The 17,338-nt window shown below is 38.4% G+C and overlaps 1 protein-coding gene across 5 annotated transcripts in view; it reads right to left on the bottom strand.

The window, feature by feature from the left end:
- The window catches only part of LOC131060626 (telomerase reverse transcriptase), a 284,041-nt gene that overhangs the window by 191,006 nt on the left and 75,697 nt on the right, over positions 1-17,338 (bottom strand). For 4 of the 5 annotated variants that reach the window (XM_059207616.1, XM_059207617.1, XM_059207619.1 and 1 more), the window contains exon 5: positions 6,399-7,879. In XM_059207616.1, coding sequence (XP_059063599.1) covers positions 6,399-7,879 — 1,481 coding nt within the window. The remainder of the gene's footprint in view (positions 1-6,398; positions 7,880-17,338) is intronic. The other variant, XM_059207618.1, reaches the window with a different exon arrangement.

Here is a 17,338-nt window from a genome sequence, read left to right as displayed (position 1 = left end):
ATTGGAAATCGGAAAAGATTGAAACTATTGATTTTATGAGCTAATGTTCCCAGATCGGGAGTTTCCTTAAAGGGTTGAGGAAGACAATGTTTATTGTTTATTGATAGCTATCAAGGAAGTTGACGGAGTGGTGAAATATGTTGAACGAAACAAATATTGGCGAGTCTGAACGCCAATAATTTATCAAGTAATTCTGCCATTCGTTGGTGATTGTCTAGTTATTTGGCTGTAGCGTGGGCAAGTTCCTACATTGTCTTTGTTGTGTGGCATAGGGGCGTTGGCAACACCAATCGATGACAAACATATAAACTTGGTGCTGTTTTGAGAAGTCGTGATGATTCCTACACGTGGATGAGTACATGAGATTAGGTGCAGACCAATTATGGAAGGCTGCAAATAACCTAAGCTGCTTTTGAAGACTGCAAATAATATAAGGTGCACACCACATTACTCTTTGAAGACATTCTGACCCAATAATGTAACTCTTGAATTAAGAAGAAATAAGATAATAATTGTATGTTTTTTGTAAGCGAGTTTGGGTTGCATTTAAGTTTCAGTTTAAACAACTTGCATATATCATTCTAGGTAATGAACTTATACCTAAAACTTAAAACTTCCTCAAAAATACCTCTACAACCTTTCACAATTCTCAAACAAATCTCAAAACATCTGTCTGATTGAATGAACCCAAGGAGTGGAGATAAACTTTGTGGATAAATTTTAGTTGGGATCATTACACTACAATAGTCAAGATTTGCAATGAAAATTGGGTAAGTTGTCAATACACACCTTTGATGGTACAAACAAGTGTACAACTCATGCATTGATCTATAAGCTAGGCACTTATTTCTCTCTAAACCCTATGTTGGATGGAGAAACAATTAAATATGCTACACTCCATTTGAAGGGAGTGGAACACAAACAGTGGTACCACAAAATGATCACTCAAGGTCATAACTTTATTAATATTTATCAAAGTTCAATCAAAGTTTCATTCAAAGATTTCATAGAAAGAACCTTGAGGTTTATTTTAGGGAATTTGCCTAGTTTTAGTATGGTTCAATAGACAACTAAGTGGCAAAGTTCCAAAGATTATCTATTATGATTTCAGATGTCTCTGAAAGGATTCAATTGAAGCCTTAGATCCTTCTTCATTGCAAGATGCAAAAGAGCTATAAACATGGAACCCTCTATTCTTAAAATCAAATTCTATCCAAAAGCACCTCTAGCAAAACAACATAAAAAGCCATTTCAAGAAGGGGACCATAAAAACAAAGAAACCATAAATGAGCTTCAAAAAAAAGTTGTGCTTTTCTTGTAATGAACCATGAGAACCAAGGCACAGATTTGTAAATTATGGGCAAGTCTGCTGTATTGAAGCCATTTTAGATGAAAATTCCGAATCGGAAGAATCTAAGTCAACAAGTGAGAAGGATGAATTGAAGTCTAAACCTAAGAGGTAGGATGAAGTAGTAGTTTCAAGAGGAACCTATGCCATATTATCCGATACTCCGAAATACAATCCTTTCACAATTTGAGGAGTCCTACATAAGCAAAGAGACACAAAGCTGATTGATAGTGGAGCGACCAACAATTTTATTGATAAAGGCTTGGTGGCCAAGATAGGCCTTCAGACAAAAGACTTCAAAGGGTTCGTGATGGTTTCTAATGGATTCATCGTCCCTTGCACAAAGAAAATTTTCCAATTGAACTTCTCCTTGGGAAATCACAAAGTGGCAGATGACTTCTATGTTGTTGGCATAGGAGATACTAAAATATTGGGAGTTCTATGGTTAAATTCCAATAAAAAATTCACTAATTTTCCGGCCATGGAACTCAAATTCTAAGCTGATAGGAAGAAGGTAGTGCTCCAAGGAATGTCAACTGAAGCTCCTATAATTGTTTTCACCAAAAGAGTGGAGAAAAATTTCCACCATGGTCACGTTGCTTGGGCAACCCAATGTTTGATAACTCTTACCACTTCATCAAATGGCAACAAGTCTTATCATAAGGATATACAATCTCTTTGGATAAGCATAATAAATTTTTCAATGATATACCTCCAAAAGGCCATTGGATAGAGGTTTTGAACTTTTGACTCTTTGAGCATGTCATAGAGCTAGAATGAGCCAAACTAGTTATCACTATTTCTTATTGCCATCCCAAAAGATATAAGAAGGAAATTGAGAAATCCATTAAGGAGCCTCTAAACATGGGTCACATCAAAACTAGTTCAAGGCCCTTTGCTTCATCTATAGTCTTGGTGAAGAAGGATGAAAACATGAGGATGTACATAGACTACAAAACCTTGAACAAAAAGACCATAAAAAACAAATACATAGTACCCAAGACCGATGAGCTTATTGATGAGCTCCATGGAGCAATCTATTTCTCCAATATATGCCTCAAATCGGGATATTATCAAATCAGGGTTTGAGATGAGGACATTCAATGGACAACTTTCAAATGTCACTTTGGGCACTATCAATTTCTAGTCATGTCATTTGGTTTGAATAATGCTCCAGCCACTTTCTAGTCTTTCATGAACCAAGATTTAACAAGCAATAGAGCAAAATTGTTTTGGTTTTCTTTAATATGCTTATTTATACCAAGACTTGGGAGGGACATTTGAGACATTTGGATGACGTTTGGGGCATTATGGAGGCACAAGCATTATTTTCCATGGAGTCTAAGTGTGAGTTTGGAATGACCTAGATTTTGTATCTAAGTCAGGTTATCGATACTCAGGGGGTTCAAGTTGATCAAGAGAAACTACAAGTTATCTTGGATTGACCTCTCCTAAAGACTGACACAACTAAAAGGATTTTTTGGACTCGGCAACTACTACAAATGATTTGTTAAGGGATTCTCACAATTGAGATCACCCTTAACTAAAATTGACTAATAAGGAGGCCTTCACATGGACCGATGCAGCACAACAAGAATTTGACAAGCTCAAGGAGGTCATGGGTTAATGTCCTATGTCAGTTGTTCTTGATTTCTCACTTCCCTTTGTGTTGGAATGTGGCACATCCAGAGAAGAGAAAGGAGCAATTCTGATGCAAAGTAAGCATCCAATAGCTTTTGAGAGCCGCAAACTCATAGAGGCAAAAAGAAGGTTCTCAATCTATGACAAAGAGATGTTGGCTATCATGCATGCAGTGGCCAAGTTCAAGAAATACCTAGTGGATGGTAAACATGTGGTAAAAACAAACCACAATAACTTGAAGTACTTTCTCAGTTAGAAGGATTTGAATGAAAGACAACATAAACAGACAAGTAAGCTTCAGGCCAATGACTTGGACACTGAATATAGTAAAGTAAAGATGACCATAGTAGCAAATAACTTGTCAAGGAAGCCCACTCTATGCTTCATGATTGATATTTCAACAAATTAGAAAGCTGAAATATCAGTAGAGTATTCTAAGAATGCCTTTGCTTTTGACATCGTGTAAGGTAAGTTAAAAGATGATAGCTACTGATTAGGAAATGAACTCATACCCTACAAGGATAGAGTAGATCTTGTCCCTGAATCAAAAATGAATAATAAAACCTTAAGGGCAATCCATGATACCCCCTTGGTAGGACACTTGAAGTAATTCATGACATACAAACAAATAATGCAAAGGACTCAAAGATGACATCCTTAAGCACATCAAAAAAATGTGTGGCTTGTCAACAAAATAAGATTGAGTAATCTCTTCTAGCGGGTCTATTGTAGCCTCAACCTGTTCCAAAGCAAAAATAAGAGAGACTCTAAATGGATTTCATCATTGGACTCCCAAAGGTGCATGGTAAGGTGTATCTTTGTTGTGGTCAATAAACTTACAAATTATGCACATTTCTTTGCTATCTCTTCAAAATATGAGGCTCCTCAAGTAGCTGAATTATTCTTCAAAGAAAATTTTTACTTCATTGTTTGCCTCAAACAAAATAGTAAGTGATATAGATAGCAAGTTCCCTGGTCTTTTTTAACAGGAATTTTTAAATTGACAAGAATTGAGCTTACTCCCAGTTTCAGTTATCACCCTTACACCAATTGGCAAACTAAAATTGTAAACAAATGGATTGAATATTACTTGAAACACTATGTAGGACAGCAAAAGGCATGGATCAAATCTTTGTATGGACCTGATGCTTTATCTTTTATGGATTTGATTACCACTAACAACAAAGTGCTAGGAACAAAAAACTCGAATCAATAATGAGAAATTTTTGAAGTATACAAGGAAAATTCCCATTAGATTCAAAATTAGCAAAATATGTATGCAGATCAACACAGATTGGAGAGAATTTTTCTAAACAGTTATATGGTTCTCTTAAGGCTGCAACCTATAGACAATCTTCCCTAAAGAGAAGTGGAGTTGAAAAGCTTAATTCACACTTCTATGGACCCTACAAGATCTTTAGGAGGATCAGAGAGGCTTCTTATGAATTGGAGTTACCAGGTAAAATTTATAATATGTTTCAAGTTTCATACCTCAAAAAGGCACTTGATTGACATATCATACCTTTAGTAGAATTGCCTCTACTTGATGAAGAAGACAAGTTATTATGGTACTAAAAGCTACCATGGATGAAAAGAAGAAAAATTAGAGAAATAAGAGTTTTTGAATACTTGATTTGTTGGAAGGATCTTCCAACAAAGGATGCCACTTGGGAAGGTGAACGGATTTTTAAGCATCCAAATTTGCAATTTTGCTTGACCGAAAACGATTTTGAGAAGGGGGTGTTGAAAATATTGTCATTGATGTCAAAGGGGCATGGACAAGTTTATCACTGGTGTCAAGAATAAAATAGTTGTCCAAAATCGTTGTCCAAAATTGTTGTCATTGATGTCAAAGGGGTCTACAATATGAGATTGAAAAGTAGAGCAATTACAGTGAAGCAAGGAGCAGCAATTGCCTTTGGATAGCGTTGCATAATGAACAGCGGTCAACATTTATAAGGCAGATATTATGATATTTAAGGATAGCGATTATATTTCATAAGGCAAAGACAAAAAGATGGGCTTCAAACTTACACTACATCCCTTGCTGAATGCTGGCTGACCTCTTTAATATAGGCGCCCAAGATAGCAATTAAAAATTTAAGTCTAAATGTGGCCAACCTGTTTTGAAAAGGCATGAAGAAATCTAAATGTGGCTGATCTGTGTTGAAAAGGCATGAAGAAATCTAAATGTGACTGATCTGTGTTGAAAAGGCATAAAGAAATCTCGCCAACCTTGCATTGAGTAAAACGCCCTCACTTTGGAAATTAAAAAAACATATATTTTATTCTGCATGTGGCCAAACTAGTTTGAAGGATGCATCTCTTGGTTGAAGGAACATCTTGAAAGGTATAAAAAGAAGAAGGTTTGAGGTTTATTTGTCAACCAATTAAAGAATATATTTCCTATTCATAGCAGATTTAAGACCAGAATTACATCAGACTTTATGAGCAGACATATGAAAAGTTTGTGAGCATAGCAGACTTAGAGAAGTTATAGAGGCGAACCATATCATAATATAGAGGTAATATATATCAGTCAATTGAGGCAATTCGCATCAGCATTTGAGCAGAGATATAAGGCAATCTTGGAGCAGTTATTATTGCAGATTTATAGCAGATTTGGAGCAAAGATTTAGGCAGAATTTAGATCAAAAATTGCATCTTTTTGGAGCAGACTTTATTGCAGATCTTGAGCAGAGATGTAAGGTAGATTTGGAGCTGAGACATAAGGTGAACTTGAGCAGAGATATAATGTAGATTTGGAGCAAAGATTAAGGAAGAATTGGAGCAGAACAAGTGAAATTTTGAAGCAGATAATGGAGAGGTTGGTGCCTTCCAATTTAGAAGAGATTTGTGTCTCTTGCTAAGTTGACACTCAGTTGTGTGGGTTGGTGCCTCCAGTATGTTGGTTCCTACAAATTGTGGGGCTTGGTGTCTCCAATGGATTGGTGCCTACAAATCATCAAGAGGAGAAAGGTGTCTCTTGTGAGTTGGTGCCTATGAAGTTTGTAAGAAGATCTATATAAGCAATATTTTGCCGTGGTTTTCTCCCACGAGGGTTTCCACGTAAATTGTGTGTTTGTCTTGTGTTCCTTATTGCTAGATCTTGCATTTGTGTTATTGTTGTGGATGATTAAGTTTCGACATATTACTGTTGTGGTTAATTCCTTCTTGGATTCCTCCCACATTCAGACTTAACATAAAACCACGCGGTGAGCTCCAGCTAGGACTGAATATATAAATACAAAGTAAAAGAAAAATATCTGGCTACATTCAAAAATAAAGTAAAATCATACCTTTGAACATTAACTTGCAAATTAGCATAATATAAGCAAATGAAAAGGAAATTGAGACCCAATTCAATCCATGAGAATGGAATGTTCATAGAGATAAATTGATGTTTTACCTTTCTTTGATTACTTAGAAGCATGCATTGGTACTTTGGCATAGCATTTTCATTTAAAACTCCTCGATTGGCTGGGTTGGCAATTAACTGTGAATAAAGCTTCTCTGAAACATGTGAATTATCAAGAGGATGTATCTGTTGGCTTTTCTGGTGGGATTGTGTTTGCAATTTATAGATTGCTTCTGAAGAATTATCATCCTTCTGAACTCTCATATCACAAGCACCAAATATGCATTTTCTCCCTGCAATTAAATGTTTTTGATTATCCTCTTCAGGGTATAAACTTTTCCTCCTTGAGTTACAAACACAATCATGAATGGTACAAATATTTAGACTGGCATCAACTGTCCTCGTTCCTTCACAATGGCAAGATGATGAATGACAAATACTATCATAATTTCCAGCTTGTCTTACTAGCTTATCTTCAAAAATTGATAATTTACTACCTTTAGTATGTTGAACCATATCCAATTCCTGATCACCATCCTCTTTCACATCCAATGACAACATATTAGAGTTCAACACAAATTTCTGGTCAGAAACATATGCTTCACCTGAAGTTGTCCTTGTAGTCTTTTCTTCTAGCAATTGCCTAGAAGAATATTGAGATCCTACACCAAGCAAATTTACACTCCCATAGTTGTCCAAGGAATTGAAAAAATAAGGAGGTGATTGAAGCTGCTTATTTCTCATATAATCTTCACTTGTCTTGTCTTTCAGTCTGCTATATTGTTCCATGCTTTCTATGGCCAAGGATCTTTCTTGAGCTTTGTATATTTTGCGGCGCTGCCAACTAAAAATCCTAGAACGTTTTTTCAATCTACCTCCCTTTTTTGGAATATTACAGCTCAAAGAGTGGCATACTTCCAATGGTATATTTTTCAAATTTAAGCATTCATGTGCACTGTCTGTATTGGCTGATGATTTTAGGTGGAGAAATGGATGTTCTGTTGACTCGGATTTTGAATGAGACCAAAAATGAACAGGAGATCTTTTGCTCAAACAAAAATAGCTTTCAGGCAGCTCAACTGACCCCATTTCTGGATGTTCTTTTGACCATCCATGCAGATTATTCATCCCTGATAACATATGCAAACCATGGTGAAAATCTGGAACTGCAGACTTTGAGGAATGGCCATTTTTATAAGAATCTTCTGATCTGTAATCTGTAGAAGAATTATGAAGGCAATTTTTCGGGTTCAATCGACTCTCATCAATGTTAGCTTTCTTTTTCTTGGAACTACCAATCCAATGATCCGAGCTAAATGATCTTTTATGTGCATCCTTGTAACTTCTATCACCATTTTTACTGGATCTGTTTCTTATGGAATTACGGAACTTCAAATCAGACCCAGTACATCCTGTAACAGGGAGAATACTGGAAACTTCTGCTCCATGGATCAATTGCACAGGTTTATGACTAAGTACCTCTAGCTGAGATTGATTCCTCAGATGAGAGAATGAACTCTTGGTCTGGAAACCTGAAAAATTAAAAGGTACAAAACAAAGTAAAATCAATAATCTTCCCTTTGATAACTGTATATTAACTATGCACATAGGATTTCAATTGATTCAGTCAAAGATTCTAGCTTTCATGAATGGACTTAAGGACACTAAAAGAAGACTCTAAGACCCTTAACTCTGATTCTTAATAATAGTTTTTCTAATGAAAAAAGAAGATGCATGACAGGGAAACAAGAGTACGGAAAATTTTCCAACGAAACTTCCATGCAACAAAGCATGTGGAATTCTCCAAAAAGACAAAGAAAGAGATCAAATTATTCATACTCATATTCTTCAAACCATTATCATGTGAAAATAATATGAGGGCTATATTTGCCCCTGACTAATCATTTTATAACCATGCTTGCTCGACCTGTTGCTTATGGAATTATGGAAATTCAAATTTAGCACAGTACACCTTGAAAGATGGAAAATACTAGAAACCTTTACTCCGTGGGTCAATTGTACGGGTTTATGAATAAGGTCCTCTAATTGAATTTGATTCCTCAGATGAGACAATGCATCCTTGGTCTAGAAACCTGAATTTTAAAAACTGGAATACAAAAGTAAAATCAACAATCTTTGCTTTGATAACTGCATATTAACTAAGCACATGAGTTTTCAATTTATTCAGTTAAAATTTCTACTTTACATGAATGGATTAAAGGATACTAAGAAAGACTTTGTGGCCCTTAAGTCCAATTCTTAATAATAGCTTCACTATGACAAGAGAAGGTTCTTGATAGAAACAAAAAGAGAGAATTTTGGAAGAATTCTCAATAATGAGAAAGAACTAAGGGAGAGGGCCCAATCGTGGTGTGCAGCCCACTACTTGGGATAGTACTTGACAGCCTAGGCTCCACTGATTGTCAACTAAAAGGCCAAATATAGACATAAAAAATATCATTCTTTTTTCAAAAAAAATTTATAGGATGTAAAAAAAGGTACATGATAAATCAGCTATGTGTCCAATCATAGATAGAGCAATTACTATCCATCTTCCCAAATTTGGGTGAATGTAAATAGATATTTATATTTCCATTATATGGCCACTCATATACAAAAAATCATTTGGCATGTACAGAATCAAGTCACATTTAATCAATAATAGATTTTTTTTTTTACCAACTTGCAAACACATATAACCTAAGTTACCAGTTCAGGTTCAGGATCGGGTTCGAGGACATGAACCTAGTTTGTGGGTTTGGGCAAAAAAATTTTGCCTTGTGGGTTCATGAGTTGGGTTCATCCGTACCTATATATATATATATATATATGCAAAAATTTAAAGAAATATACAAATTACAAATCTAAATACATTTAATAGTATGCTACTTCATCATTGATCAATGCCAAATGCCAATTGAATCACTGATGGTTCAGAATTTCAATAATTTCATATTATGTCATATGCCATATGGTTTTCTAATTGAAAAAGGCAGAAAAAAATAATTTTTCAATGTTTAAAAGTCACTTTATGTGACTTAACCCAGCCGGCAAACCTAGGTTCACTTGGGTTCATGCCTGGGGTCACCCGAGTCCGACCAAGGTTCACCCCAGGGCCCCTGGTGTGAACCTTGGTTGGACCTGCTACGAACCCAGCGCTAACCAAGACCCACGTAGACCCAATCCAGGCTAGAGCCTTCAGACAGACGAACCCAGTATCACAGATATAACCATATTACAATCAAAATCACTCCACTTCTCATCCTCGCATTGTCATCTTCCAGTTCCACCATGTCCACCTATACCCCTCTTTCACCAAATTTGCCCTTCACAAATTGTAGAACAACACTCAAACTCCCCATTAAAAACAAATTTACATAGTATTGATTATTTACTCATATAAAGAAGAAATGTAAACAAGATCTATTGGCTATGGAATTGGAGTAACTTCATCCTCTTCACATGCTGGCAGCGTAACACATCAACTGCATGTACTTTATCCTGCATTTGCATAAAGCGAATTGTGAGAAGCATACAAGTAGACACAAACACATACAAGGGAGAGGACCAAATAGTGGTGAAGGCTATTATGTGCGAGGGGTCCACGTTAGCAGAGCAAACGTCAGTCAAAACTAAGAATGTCACGTTGAAGAGGGTCCAGTTGGCAACTTAGATATATATATATATATATGACATACACACACACACATATATATATACACATACGTACATATATACATATATATAATACATACATACATATATATATATATATATGTGTGTAAGAACCTCAAAAGGCCCTCAACTCTAACAACTGAGGTTTAGTTGAACCTGTTGCGTTTTAAGTTTGTTCTTTGCAAATTTTTGAACAGCAAGTATAATTTTGACTATTACAAGCTCAAAAAGCAACTATGGGAAATTGCTAGAAATCAATTATAATTTGATAGTAAACTGACCAAACCCTTATTACATTCATTCAACATTCATTTATCCTCAATACATAAACAAACAATGCTAAAGAGGAAGCTGATAAATACCAATAAATTCTGAAACCTCTTATTTCCTTCTTGCTGGCCATACACAGTCCATTATGACAGCACGCTGTAATTTATTCCAGACTGGCCCGAACAGCTTGCATGATAGCTTGATGGGAAAGTCAAGGCTAGGCGCACCTTCTACCTATTTTTTTGCAACCCTCCAGCATGCAGATTGCAGCCTCCTTAAGGTGATTGGCGCAACTCCCAAGCAGTCGTACAAGTCTCCACAGTCACCCAATAATATCCTCTTTTTCTGCCTTTGTTTCCCTCTCACTGCTGCAATCAAATCAATGAAGATTGACGATGACTCTCTGATCAATTAGCACAAACTTGGTCCCTGAATGAAACCAATTGAATAAGAAAAATCAACTGATATTTCACAGCCTCTGATGCTGATGTACAAGAATCTCATGTTTTCGTGCACCGATACCTCCGATCACTGCAGAAGAAGCTTCTACTGATACCCTTGGCCAAAAACTCCTCTCAGAGCTCAAATCCAAAATATCAAAACTCAGCATAATCAAAAGAAGACCTAAAATCTTCTTTTATCTTCTCCTCTTAGGGTTTGTCACGATTCCCAAGAGAGGAGCGATTTGGTATTAAATGATGTTTTTAACTTTTATTATTTATTTTTGACTATTTAAGTATCAAAAATAAATCACTTTCAATTTAATATAAAAATTGGCCCCATCTAATGAGAAATAGACCCTCACTTAAGTTATAACTTAAAGTGACTTTTAAAACATTAAAACATTAAAGTTCGCCATTTAATATTTAATTAAAGTAATTAAATATTAATATCTCTCTAAGTATCCATCAGAATTGCCTGCCGTCAGAACTGGAGACTGCCAAACCATACTCTGCCCCTGCCCAACCCACTGGCTATAAATAGAAGGACTACTAAAAATAGAAAGTATCTCAAACGGAGTCCTGGAGACCTCAAACAAAAGCCAATCCTGGAGTGCTCACTCTGAAGATGAAGAATCAAACTCCGGAGGACCCTCTAACCAACCTCATCAGCCTACGAGGGTCAGTGATAGGCTAATCTACTCAGCTGACAAATGTCAACTAGAAGGGGACATCATAGTCCTCCCCTCTTGAAATTGCTTGTCCTCAAGCAATCTCAACTCCGGATGCTGTAAAATCTCCTCACTTTCCCAAGTAGCATCCTCTACCGGCAAATCCTTCCATTTCACCAAGTACTCTGTGATAGTACGTCTCCTGAAATTCCTCTCCCTGAACTCAATGATAGCCTCAGGTACGAGTATCAACTTCCCCTCATCATCTAGGGGTGGTAAAACCGTGGAAGGAACAATACGGTGTCCCAACGCCTTATTGAGACGTGACACATGAAACACATTGTGTACTCTACTATCTGCCGGTAAATCCAACTCATAAGCCACCTCACCTATATGCCTGGTTACTCTGAAAGGGCCATAATATCGTGGCTTGAGCTTCTCTGCTCCACTCCTCCTGAGTGTAGACTGTCAATAAGGCTGCAACATCAAATACACCATGTCTCCTACCTCAAATGACCTCTCTATCCTCTTCTGATCAGCATATTGCTTTTGCTGATTCTGTGCCTTGGCTATATTTTCCTTAAGAGTCTTCACAATGTCTTGGCTCTCCTGTATCATGTCTCTCGCACTAGGCACCCTACTGTCACTCAACAATAAGTCAATGAAACTAGGAGGCTCATACCCGTACAGTGTTGTAAATGGTGTCATCTGAATGGACATGTGGTGAGTGGTATTGTAACAATACTCACAGAGGTAAATCCACTTCACCCACGCCTTTTGCTGCCCTGAAATATAGTTCCTGAGGTATCCCTCCACGCATTTGTTAGCTATCTCAGTCTGGCCATCAGTCTAAGGGTGGTAGCTGGTGCTCAGTGTAAGCTTGGTCCCACAGAGTCTGAAAAGCTCTTGCCAAAAGTGGCTCAAAAACCGAGTGTCCCTATCACTGACAATAGTCCGAGGCAAGCCATGTAATCTGAATACCTCTCTGAAGAACAACTCTGCTACCTGAATAGCTGAATAAGTGGTGGTGATCGGATAGAAGTGGGCATACTTCGTAAAACGATCCACAACCACAAATATGCAATCACGTCCCTGTGCTCTCGGCAACCCTGTGATGAAATCCATAGACAAATATTCCCACTTCCTGTCAAGAATTGGAAGTGGCTGAAGTAAACCAGCAGGGTATGTATGCTCCTATTTATTTTGCTGACAAACAGGGCACTCTCTAACATACTGTAGAACATCCGCCTTGAGCCCTTTCCAAGTGAAGCGCTCACAAACCTGTCTGTAGGTTTTGAAAAACCCGGGATGTCCTGCCATCGGTTCATCATGAAAGAACCGCAGTACCCTACTCCTCAACTCTGATCCTGGGATCAAGTACACTCTCCCCTTGTAGATGATCAAGTCATTTACAACTGTATACCTGCTGTCCACTACTGACCCCTCTATCACACCTGCAGCCCAACTATCTTTGGCATACTCTGCCAATATAATATGCTGCCAATCCTCTGCTATCTGGACCATAGAATTTAGGTGGGGACGACGTGACAAGGCATCTGCAACTACATTCTGTGTGCCTTTGATATAGGAAATATCAAAGTTATAAGCCTGAAGTTTGCTGACCCACTTTTGTTGCCTGTCATTTAAGTCATGCTGCCCAAGGAAATGTCTCAAACTATTGTGGTCAGTCTTAATGCAGAACTTGCTGCCCACTAAGTACTGTTTAAACTTGGCCAATGCATGCATTATGGCCAACATTTCCTTATCATAAATGTTGTAAATCCTCTCAGGTCCACGGAGTTACCTACTCTCATATGCAACAGGGTGTTTCTCCTGCATAAGCACCGCCCCAATGCCCTCACCAGAGGCATCACATTGTAACTCAAATGACTTCGAGAAGTCAGGTGTAGCAAGTACTGGACATGAAGTCGTGAGCTCCTTGAACCTCTCAAAACACTCTTGGGCCTCAGGAGTCCATAAGAAGGCGCCCTTCTTCATCAAGTCTGTCAAAGGTGTTGCATGGCGTGAATAACCGTTAACAAAACGGCGATAGAAACCACATAGGCCCAAGAACCCACGCAACTGAGTAAGGCTCACTGGAGTAGGCCAATCTACAATAGCACAGATCTTCTCAGGATCCATCCGCACTCCCTCTGCACTGATAATACGGCCCAACTACAATAACTCCGTCATTCCAAGGTCACATTTGGATTCCTTGGCATACAAGGACTCCCTACTCAGAATGCTCAAAACTGTATCTAAGTGACTGAGGTGATCCTCCCAAGTACGACTATAAACCAATATATCATCAAAGAACACCAATATTGATTTCCTCAACTAATGTCTGAAGACTTTGATCATTGTGGACTGGAAAGTAGCAAGAGCATTGGTTAGCCCAAATGGCATAACCACAAACTCAAAATGTCCATAATGACAACGAAAAGCAGTCTTCTCAATATCCTGCTCACGGACACTAATCTGGTGATAGCCTGATCTCAAATCAATCTTTGAAAAATAACAGGCCCCATGTAATTCATCTATGAGCTCATCAATACGCGGAATGGGATATCTATTTTTGATCGTCCGCTTATTAAGGACCCTGTAATCAATACACATCCGCAATGTGCCATCCTTCTTCTTCACCAAAACAACTGAAGAAGCAAAGGGGGACTTACTAGGCCGAATATGTCCCATAGCCAGAAGCTCCTGTATGGTTTTCTCTATTTCATCTTTCAGGCGCTTCGGATGTCTATATGGAGTAATCATTACTGGCTTCGCACCCTCCTTTAGCTCAATGATGTGCTCAAAACCCCTATCTAGTGGCCTCCCTGATGGTATGTCACTGAAAACCTTGTTATGTTTGGTTCTCAGTACCCGAATGTCAGGATGATATTCAACTTTCTGAGCATCCTGTTGTATGGGCATGATCATACACTCTGCTGCCCACTCAGTCTGATCATGGCGTACAAGCCTCTCCATCCGCCTGAGTGTAATCATCCTAAAGTTTTCGTCCTTAATAGCTTTCAGCACATGTGTCTTTTCATCAACAGTGAAAGACATCTCCATCTCCTGCAAGTCAAGTGTAAACTTGCCTAGTTCATGCAACCACCTCATACCAAGGACCAAATCTGTATCACCCATCTGAACCACATAGAAATCAGTTTTAAACTCATAATTGTTTACACGCAATGGGAGTTGTGTAATCATCCTATTACACTTTAAAGTGTAACCATCTGCCACCCTCACACGGATGCCCTCAAACTCCTCCGTTTGGATTCCTCTCTTCTCCACTAACCTAGTATCAATAAAGTTATGTGTGGCTCTGGTATCCAGTAGGGTAATAACTTTTTGACCAAGGGGGGCTACTGGCTTTGGTTTGTAATCATTTCTAAAGTCTGATTTTTCTTTCCCTTTGCTGAAATTCTTATTATCTTTGAAAGACGTTGATCCTTTTGACCCAAATTTATTCTGGGTGGCTGTCACATCCATACTTCGTGCCTTTTTAATGGCAAGTAGAAGTGTTGGGGGATCAAATGCTTTGACCCAACCTCTCAAACGCTCCATGAGTCCCTGTATAAACAAGACTACTAACCGCTGATTTGACATGTTATTTACCATGCATGACAATTTCAAAAACTCTGAAACATACGCCTCCAAGTTCCCTGTTTGTTTCAGCTGTGCTAACTCCCGGAAGTAAGACTCTGGATCTTTCTTATCAAAACTCTCTACTAACAAATCGGCAAACTCCTGATAGGTGGTAATCTCATCATGTTGGAGAGTGATGAGTCCATTATGCCACAACTCATGTGCAGTACCGTCCAAGTGTAAGGTTGCAAACTTAATTGCATCCTTTTCAATCATGGGTCTCAATGTGAAGTATGTATCCAATTTATGGATCCAGGACCTAGCTATAACTGCACTGCTGCCATCATAATAAGATAGAGTGAGCTTGCTTGTGGCAAACTCAAGATCTCTATGTTGGAAGCGAGGCCTCCTCTCTTGCCTATTTCTCTCTACCTCCCGTTTTTGCCTCATGAACTGATCAAAATTCAGATTCTGCCTAACATCAGGTGGAAGAAGACTCCACTCATCATGTACCGTCATGGCATTATCAACAAAGACAGGCTCTGCCTCAACTCTAGCAACATCCTCAGGTTCCTCTACCAAGAAATTAGGCCTTGAAGGCCTGTCAACTGTGCGTGTAGCTGCCCTATGAGGTCTACGAATATTGGCTACACTCATATTGTCCTCTGGTTCCTGATTGGGTCGGTTTGGAGGATTCATACGCTCCATCACGGTGGTGAGTGCCTGTAAAGCTTGAGCAGCCTGCTGCTGCCCCGTAGCCATAGTCCTAAAAAATTCTCTTGTCTCCTCATCCTCCGCTCTGTGGCCTCTGGGTGGGTTGTCTGAATGCCTGTCACCCATAGTGTCTGATTGCCTGTTAACGCTTTGTTCTCCTTCAAGGAGGGCTCTTCTGTGTGTGTAATACCTGTGTGAACCAGCTTCCTGTGACTGCATGTAACTGCTAAACCCTTAGGATGGCAGGATTTAGCTCTGATACCACTGTAAGAACCTCAAAAGGCCCTCAACTCTGACAACTGAGGTTTAGTTGAACATGTTGCGTTTTAAGTTTGTTCTTTGCAAATTTTTGAACAGCAAGTATAATTTTGACTATTACAAGCTCAAAAAGCAACTATGGAAAATTGCTAGAAATCAATTATAATTCGATAGTAAACTGACCAAACCCTTATTACATTCATTCAACATTCATTTATCCTCAATACATAAACAAACAATTCTAAAGAGGAAGCTGATAAATACCAATAAATTCTGAAACCTCTTATTTCCTTCTTGCTGGCCATACACAGTCCATTATGACAGCACTCTGTAATTTATTCCAGACTGGCCCGAACAGCTTGCATGATAGCTTGATGGGAAAGTAAAGGCTAGGCGCACCTTCTACCTATTTTTTTGCAACCCTCCAGCATGCAGATCACAGCCTCCTTAAGGTGACTGGCGCAACTCCCACTATATATCAACATTGTAATCTTCTTCCCACACAAAACTCTTACAACCCAAAATGGATGATATCTAGGTGCACCTAAATGTGTGGCAACGAGTACCTCCCAAAACATCCTCTTCTTTTGGTTCTTGTTACAACTCCTCAACCTTGTGTTCAAACTCTAATTGTCATTCATCCTCTAATATCACCTATGTAGTGTACAAGTCCTCTACCAAGGCATCATTGATCAAGCTCCTATGGCTCCTTGCAAGAGAAGCACTTCTACCCTCTAAGTTCATTCTTTGATATCTCTTCCTTGTTTGCTTTCCATGGAATCTCCTTATGAGGTGGCAATCCCTTCTAAAATTGCTTCTCTTATGATACTAGAGGTGATGCCTCATACTAAAATTTGTTCTTAAAAATCAAAATCTCCAAAGTGAGAGCTATCCTAATGGCATTTAGCACCAATGGCGAATCAAATGCCCTAACCCAACCTCTAATAGGCTCAATCAAATCCTCCACAAAAAGAGTGGTAAGTCTTCTCTCTACAACTTCTAGAGCCATCCCTAATAATCTCTAAAACTCTACCACACAATTGTCCACAATACTACTTTGTCTCAATTGAGCCAACTCTTTAAAGTAGATCTCTAAAACCTTCTTATCAAACATGTCAATCAAATCTCTATCTGAACTCATCATAAGTTTTAATCAAACTATGCCCTTTTGCAATCAATCCATGGTACCAACACTCATGTGCTATGCCCTCCAAATGTAGTGTAGCAAATCGATGGCTTTCTCCTTATGTGTCAAATTAAGTGAGAAGTATGTATCTAGCTTCTAAATACAAGCATGTACAGTGCATCTATAGGAACCATCAAAAATCGAAATGGTTAGCTTACCCAATCTATTTTGTAGATCCTTGTGAGGTTGATT

Source organism: Cryptomeria japonica, chromosome 7, assembly GCF_030272615.1.
Source record: "Cryptomeria japonica chromosome 7, Sugi_1.0, whole genome shotgun sequence".
NCBI classification, from domain to species: domain Eukaryota; kingdom Viridiplantae; phylum Streptophyta; class Pinopsida; order Cupressales; family Cupressaceae; genus Cryptomeria; species Cryptomeria japonica.
The sequence above is the reverse complement of the archived record's forward strand: the minus strand, read 5'-3'. Positions and strand labels throughout refer to the sequence as shown.